The 8,744-nt window shown below is 33.8% G+C and overlaps 1 protein-coding gene across 1 annotated transcript; it reads right to left on the bottom strand.

Annotated features, from left to right (window-relative positions):
- Positions 1-1,118: 1,118 nt before the first annotated feature.
- Positions 1,119-5,414, bottom strand: LOC123546715 (melatonin receptor type 1A-like). The gene is made up of 2 exons (XM_045333211.2): positions 5,399-5,414; positions 1,119-2,310 (listed from the first exon to the last, which is right to left on the bottom strand). The coding sequence occupies exons 1-2, from the start codon at positions 5,412-5,414 to the stop codon at positions 1,286-1,288; spliced, it is 1,041 nt and encodes a 346-aa protein (XP_045189146.2). The 3' UTR covers positions 1,119-1,285.
- Positions 5,415-8,744: the final 3,330 nt, after the last annotated feature.

Here is an 8,744-nt window from a genome sequence, read left to right as displayed (position 1 = left end):
AAAATCAGCCTAAGGTCAACAATCATCGCGGTCAAGTTGCGACTACTATAACAAACGTATATATAATGTCAAGTAATGGTGAGGCTAATAATAATACAAGATTAGTTTAGAAATATACTGAATAGCAAAAGAAACTATCACTGGGATATTTTGATAAAAAATTCTTAAATTAAAAAATTTCCACCTTTTTTCTTCATACCACATTATAGTAGCCGCGATGGTTGACCTTAGGCTGATTATTCATATCGATTAATTTCATTGTAGAGCTACGGTGTGCTTAGGGGTAGCCGTCAGCTTTAAACTTATGAATGCAAACCGCTGAAGCGTTTTACGTACACTTCTATTCAATAATAGGTTGTATCTAATTATGTATTATAATACAAAGGTCAACCATCGGGGTCAAGTTGCGTCCACTATACACTTGAAGAAATTCACGTGTCAAATTTAAAAAATCGATCAACCGTAGTCCTACAATTGCCGTTTTGCACGAAATTCACGTGCGCGTGTAATTAACGATTTTCTTTGTGAAATTTTATTGTCATTAAAATCTTTGCTGATTAACTCACTCGAAAAACAGATTTAAGTTAAAAAAATATTGCTGGTTGCATGGCACGACTGAACCAAATCCAGCGCGAGTTTACAATGCAACAGACGCCAGAATTTCGTGAAAAACGGCTATTGTGGGAATACTGACTTCACGTGTGATCGAGTTTTTTAAATTTAACACGTAAAGTTCTTCAAGTGTAATGAATCTATTTTTTATGCAAAAATAAAACAAATATTCACTGTCGTCGTTGAGGTTCGAACATATACTCAAAAGATCTGTATGTTTTACCTCTGAGCTGTAATTGGTACAAAAAGACTTTGACAAGTCACAAAAATGTTGAAATCGCTTCATTACGTTATCGTTGGGGCATATAAAAAGCAGTTACAGCTGGGTACGCTAACTGGGTTATTCATGTTTAGATCTTTATATGGATTAAAAATTTAACTATAATAGTAGTAAACTATAGCAAAATTATGAGGTATAATACATATTTAACACGTTTGTTATGTGGTTAAAGCATGGCGAAAGAATAGACACCTCTTGTTTCGCTGAATTGGTGTATAGGGTACGTTGAAGGCACATACTAGTATTAACATCATGATATCTGCCTGGCCAGACAATTTTGTCTCTGTTTCAGTAACTTATTGAAGTGTATTCTGTCTGTCTTTGTTTCTACTATTCGAATATCAATATACAATGTCGTACTATTTTGATCCAGCAGTGCCATAGAAATTGTATTCATATAACTGTTTCATTTTGCTTTAGATTGACGGGACATTCCGTTTCTTTACAAGCCGACTTTGATCTGCTCCCATCAGTTGAAAATGAGACTGGTTTCAAAGGGAATGTGCAACCGTTGCAGCAAAGAATCTTCTTAAATGCCGTTCGAAAGTTCCTGTTTGCAAGACCGTAAATTATCCAGTTCTGTGCGGAATTCACAAACCCTAACCTTGCTAAATATTCTTGTGCACACACTACATTTTGAAATGTAGAAGGCGCAATATTTGCCTGCAGCAGAAATGAACATATCACAAACGGCAGCCAACATACGGCAAAAGTAACAAAAATTACTATCATCAAAACTGTTTTGGTATTTTTCTTTTGGCTATTGCTGTTTCCAGGTATTTCTTTTGTTTTGATTTTCCACATTACGACCCCAAACAATGATGAATTGATAAGTATTGCCAGAAGTAACGCTACTGATGAAACAAGCTCAAAGCCAGGAGGAAGGATAGCACCGATTCTACATACAAAGGTGTTGCTAGGTGGTTCTAGGTTTGGCAGAATAACGGTAAGACTTCCACCGATAATTGATATAATCCATATTAGAGTTAAGTATGCTATGAAAAACTTCCGCTTATATGTATGTACTAGATGTTTTAATGGAAATATGACTGCCATGAAGCGGTCAAAAGATATACCAATTAGAGTCAAAATTGAGCAGGAGTAAGAAATAAGAACTCCAATAGGTTTAGTAACACAAAAATACCAGTCTTGTTTCACGTCCGGGACTACTTCCTCATATAATAATAACAGCAACCACAAACCTAGTAATAGATCAGCAACCGCTAAATTTCCAATAAACATATACAAACTGCCCTTGAACTGTTTAGAATACTTATAAATGCTTATTAGAATTAAAATATTTCCAAATATTGTTGCAGTACACACGAACACATTTACAGTGATTGACACAATACTGAATGTTGAAGTCAGCAAGCAAGAAAGATCCGCATTCGTTAAACGATTTCCATCAGCAATTTCTCAAAACGGTATACTACTTCCGTCTCTGGTGATAACAAATCGTTAGGTCATCATTTTAATCTGAAATAGTGTGTAAAATCATAAAAACAAATCTCGAAAAAGTAAGTTTCATTATGTAGAATACAACTTAATGGTATCCATTCAAAACAATTTAATCAAAAGCGTTTTCTATATATTTTAATTTAATTTCAACAGAGTAACTTATATCATTTTTACTATGACATGAATTATAATAATTTTACACAAACAGCTTGAAATATAATTGTTGGTGTGAATATAAACCTTTAAATTCCTGTCAAAATATGTTTGTCGCAACACAAATCAAACATACACGTCGGTATTAAGTAAAAAACATAACACTTAACACTTGAATAAATACAATATTTTTTTAAACTATTAAACATCATACTAACTAAACCAAAATCAAAAGGCATATCATACTTGTATTAGTGACTCCAGTACCAACATGTTCAGTTACAACCAGATTGACATATTTAATTTGGTGGCAGATTACGTTTGCTGTTGATGATATAAATACAGATGAAGAGCGTTACCTCGATATCGATTAGCTGGATACTCCGTTAGCACGATGTGTTTTGGTCGGTCCCGATTTTTTTCTATATATATTTTAATGGTATTATTACCTCGATATAGTCCTAACTATGTCGAACTTCGGATACTTCGATGCAATTTTTGTGGTCCCCTGAATATCGAGGTAACGGTCTTTGACTGTATATTCAGAATACAGGAGTTAATGAGATTTGTTTTGAGTACGTGTAAATTTCTTACCAGACTGAACTCCTTTGAATTGCACACGTATCCATCACACAAAAAAAAATACATATAGCATAAATAACTCCTATTAAAATTATTCCTATTGTTTGACTGATATTTCCAATTTGCTGGGCTAAAGTAATCGAACCTAAATTCGGATCAAGGTGGACAACCCACGTGATATTTGGGTATCGGACACACGGATATTTAGGTAACAGTTTTGCTTATAATTTTCGTATTACCTGGCCGACCTATGCTTAAGATACTTAAATGACAGACACCAATTATGAATTACCTTTGCAGACTATCGTCTCAGCACGTGATTCACTAATATGTTTGCCGACATTCTTAATATACTGCACTTTTATTATTAATAAAGGAAAAATACATGTTTGGAAACGCTAGATTATCATCTTTATATTAACATCCCACATAATTACATGTACAACAGAACAGCCACAGTAGCAAATTGTCAGATGGGAAAATTGCCCATTTGTTGAAACTTGTACACGAAAATAATTCATTAAAAACTGGCGACAATTATTACCTGCAAAAGACGGGCAAGGCGATGTGTAGTTCAATGGTCGCGTCCTATGCTTGCATGTTCATGAGCAAGTTTGAGCAAATTTCTTGATATCCCGGGAGATCACACCGACAGTGTGGTTAAAGTTTCTTGATGACGCGCGTATGATATGGGACTATTCAGTTGACAAAACACACACATTCATCAATGATAAATAAATTTCAACCGAACACAGGATATCGAATCTTAGTCCCTTTCTTATATGTATATATAGATATCAAAACTGATTCACTTCAAACTTTAACAAATATCTATGTAAAGAAACAACCAACCAAAAATACATCGATTACACCTCATGTCATCCGAAACAGTGCAAATACGGAATCCCTTACAGTCAGGCAAAACGATATAGGAAAATTATATGAACCGACGCTTTCAGTTAATCTCTTCATGAGTCACGTGACTTTTTCATCTTGAATGTAGATGCAGCGTTTGAAAAGTTTCACAAAAGTCACAAAGTGATGCATTTTTAGTTCTTCCGTGGAGACTGAAAAAGTGTTCTTCCATTTACAGAGGCTAATAAGTATTGGTAAATTGATTCAAATTTATTTGGACCCTTTAAAGGTATCTGAAACTGAAATATTAATTTCGTTCAAAGTAAGTAAAAACCTACAGTAGCATATAATCGACCCAAAATTTGAAAGAATATCTGGCCAGTTCAGAGTTTACGACGAACAGAACATGAAAGCTATAAAAGAAAACGATATTCTCTTTGCATACGTATTAATAACAAAAAACTATTAGATTACACTGCTGAGTACACAACTTAATTCTATTGGGCGAGTTACATATAATTATCCATATTTAGACGAGGCAAATGCCGTTATTTTTGTCATAGAAAGTGTCTGTAATATGTTTCTAAAGTCTAGGTTTGGTAATGTTTTATAGCGTTTATAAAAATACGAGTAAAATTAGGAGGATGCATAAATGAAATTGTTCGAGGTAAGATACGTTTTGAACGGTCAAAAGAGAATGTATACACGTTTATGTAACATAAAGTCCTACTGAATAGTTTAGCAACAATTAGTTTACAATACAAAGTGTCAAAGACGGAGCTTAAATTATATCATCGTGTATTCGAGCCACATGCTGGTAATGGGTAATTAGCGGTGTGTGGATAAAAATATTCGGGCGACGTTGAAGTTGCATGGATTAGTGGTGGAAGCTCCAGAGCGACTATTTCGCTCAAATCGCCCGCTACCTCAAGCCCTTTGTTACCATTATTAGCAAAAGTTTTCTGAAATAAGAGGCAAACCACACATGAGACCGGGGGTTGCCAAGATTTGGAAATAATTCATCTGGCGTTGTCAGATTTTTTGATCCGTCGCCATTTTGAGAAATTATAGTTTAACAGAAAGTGTAAGTAATCTACAGAGGGAATATATATATTTAAAAAAGTCATGAATACAAATTAAATCACACAGTACAATACTAGTTTCGTCATGTGACAGAAAGAAAAGCTTTATACAGGTTAAATTCATAAAAGGTATGAAATAACACGTTTTGTTTTTGCAACCAGTGATATATATAGATGACTTTCACAATCACTTTCACGAAGTAAACAATGTTAACCATTTAAAGAAAATTTACTTTCACCACGTTTTATGCAATCTGTTTGTTTGGATGCTAAAGTTTATTTGTTTTTTATATCCATGCTTTTGAGGAAAATATATTTGAATTAAGTTCACCAAACATATTGACATTAGGTATATCTAAAATTATGAGAATACCGTCAATCTTGGTCATCCTCAGTCGAAAACCAAATGAGTCACCGTTTCCTCTCTATACGGCTGGAGTTTCCGTTCGAGGGGAATTCAGAAAATTTTGAGACTAATGTGCTTCCGTAGTAACTGTCACAGATGCAAGCACGACTTTTTTCATGGACACAATTGGTTTTACTACACTGAGTCACATATATTCACATGTATTTAACCACACAACACTTGTAAGAGCACTGAGAGGCTACAGGTAGAAAGGAAATTAGGTCCTACATAAAGATGCGATTTTCTCTGAACATACCAGCCAAACAGATTCTGCAAGAATTTAAAACTGTTTACGGTGACTCTTTTCCATCCAGTGCTACTTTTCATAGGTAGGTAAGGGTATTTAAGAAGGGTGAACCTAAAGTCCAAGATCTACCTCGTATAGGGCGCCTAATATGTCATCATCCTCTCATAATATTGCTGCTGTAGCTGCCACTGTAGCATAAGACTCGTGATATGAGGGGCGTTCAATAAAATCATTATTTATTGAACGCCCCTCGTACATAGTTTCCCAAATAACTGCATTAGTGCGCATTTCATCGCGAAATGTTCATGAAATTCTGACTTAACACTTGAAATTATCGAATGTGTGTAAGGTAGGTACCACATCGTTTGACCAAAGAGCAAAAGGCCTATAGTGTGCAATGTTGCAAAAATAACCTGAAAATTTGTGAAAATGCAAATGAAAGGTGTTTTAATAAACTTCTCACAAGAGATGAGACATGGGTATGTTATTTTACAAACAACAGGTTAGGAAAGTCAAAGAACGGCAAGTTATTGCAAAAAGGGCTCAATGTTGGTTGCAAATAGGTTCTTTAACATGCTTTTTTTTAAAAATTCCAAATGTTCTATTTTGCAAATACCCAGTGTAACCTGCAAATAAATTACTGAAAAGGTTTACAGGGATATGATCCTAAAATCAGTTAGAAAACGTTGCGTTTAATTTTGTCAACAAACTGGTTACAGGGCTTCTGCCTTATTGATCATGCAAACAATAGTATACAGCAGTATTAAAAGGACTAGCAAGTCAAGTAATTGCCACACCCTCCATATTCGCCCGATTTAAGTCCCTGTATTTCTTTTTATTTCATATAATAAAAAAAAACTGCTGGTCTAGCGTCACTACAATGCCAGAAGCGCCCTGGTAGCGCAGTGTATCAGTGTATGCATAGAATAAGTAGGGCAGACTAGTCTGCGGTTTTCAGGACATGGATAACCCGGATGGAAAAGACCGTTTCTGTTTAAGGGTGAGTATATGAGGGAAGAGTAAGCTATATCCTTAAATAAGATTTCTCTATGTTTGATATGGACAGTCCCAAAATTTTCTGAATTCCTTTCGTAATAATCACAGGTTACAAACGTTTGGTAGGATTCCTCTGGTCATTTCTGAGTTCGCTATATCAGAATTTGCAATGAAAACAAGAAGATATAAGTCCCCAGTTGTCTTCAGATTTGGTACCAAATACATCTGTTGTACATTGAAAACTAATTAACGAAATCCATTCTTTGATTATCAAAATCTGTGTGAAGTTCCTTTGGAAGTCCGAACGCAACTAAGCATATAGCAATCCTTGATTGAGTTTGTTCATTATAGACTATTAGGGACAATAAAACGTACAACGCCTCTCACGCCTCTGGCACCGACTCAAGGGGACAGCTATCGTAATATAATATGATATAATGTGTGGATTCTATGATCCCGAATGATCAGAAACAATAACAACTCAGATAAAATACCTTTATTCACAAAATCAAATGACAAGACTTGAAACATATAAGATATTTATACAAAAGCGAAAATGTACAAGAAAGTTTGTACTCTAGTTTGTACACTGGAAAAGATGTCTTCCAAATTTAAGTAAAGATAGTATTTATTACAGCCTATACTACACGTCTTAAAAACGCAATTTTAAAAATATTGAGAGATATTACTTGTTGACTTATTTTTTCAAACAGAAATTGTCAAATGGATCCAACATTAAAATTTATTAAATTGATAGCGTATCAAAGTGCAAGCATAAGTTTTAGCACTTTAAATATACATGTCGAAACATAATATTGAAGAAAACAGCATGTACTCATGTCTTCGGAAATCAAAATTAAAAGATAAATGTAAATCAGAAAAATATTCACATGTACAAACTAGGTTAGATTAATACTACTTGTTCGAAATCAGTGAATGAAAAATAACTAAGTGGTTAAAAAAATGACACATGAAAATGAAACAACTTTATTTTATGACCCCGTGTTAAAATAATACTTATTCAAAGCCAATACTTAACCAAGTTATTATGTCAATGTATTTGATACATCAAATTATTTCAAGACATGTAAAACATGACATCAAACTAGTCAAGGAATTAGTTTTAGTATTGTCGACACACCTAACGCTGTCAATCATGTTGTGCCAACAACCAATGAATCCGTACTGTAGTCTCATCAGATATGCAAATGTTTGACTATTTCTCTAATGAGACAGAAGTATTTGCTAACAATGACTGAATCTTTTTTAAATGGATGGTTTCGATTAATAGTCCCGATATGGCATCGTCCATTGAGTTGACCCCACTTTGACTCCTGACCAATTCATAGACAAAATTAATTATTTATAGATAGAAATAAGATGGATAAGCCAAGTGTGTTGTCATTTCCATCATTATTCTTATTTTCGTTACACACTCACAAAACAAATATTAAACTAAGACCAGAATTTATTGTTTACTCTAATAAATCCGTAACATGACTATCATTTTTTTTCTGTCTTATAGCACTGAAGCCTGGATATAATCTATGCATTTTTATCAATTGAAATACTTCCAGGGTTAGAAGTAGGAACTCCAAATTTCGAAGCTGTCATGAATTATTTATGCTCATAGGTCAAACTGCAGCTTGTATGAAATAATCTATTTTTAACATTTTTGAGTAGGTGAAGCTCAAAATGTTTCAAAATGTCGTCTTTAAAAGACTTGCAAGACCGAGAAATTTACTTAGCAGAACATTTATTGACAATCTCAAATGAAAATACAAGTTTATATACATAGACATGAAAACATAACTTGGAATATGTTAAAATGTTCAATTTGTAAATAAAGTAAAAGCCTTTACACTGAATGGTAACTACAGCGGTAGCTGTTTGTTTATATCTTCCAAATAGGGCCATTCAAAACAAAAAACAATGACACATTATGTAAGTTCTTGAAGAGATTTTATACGTATTTTTACACTTCTGTTTCTAAATTTAGTAATAAAAAAGAAGTAATCACCAAAGCGGTATTACGATCTGAATGCTATTTAGCTTTTAGAAATATGCCTC

This window comes from Mercenaria mercenaria, chromosome 9, assembly GCF_021730395.1.
Source record: "Mercenaria mercenaria strain notata chromosome 9, MADL_Memer_1, whole genome shotgun sequence".
Lineage (NCBI taxonomy): Eukaryota > Metazoa > Mollusca > Bivalvia > Venerida > Veneridae > Mercenaria > Mercenaria mercenaria.
Note: the sequence above shows the minus strand (reverse complement) of the source record. Positions and strands in the feature narration are given on the sequence as shown.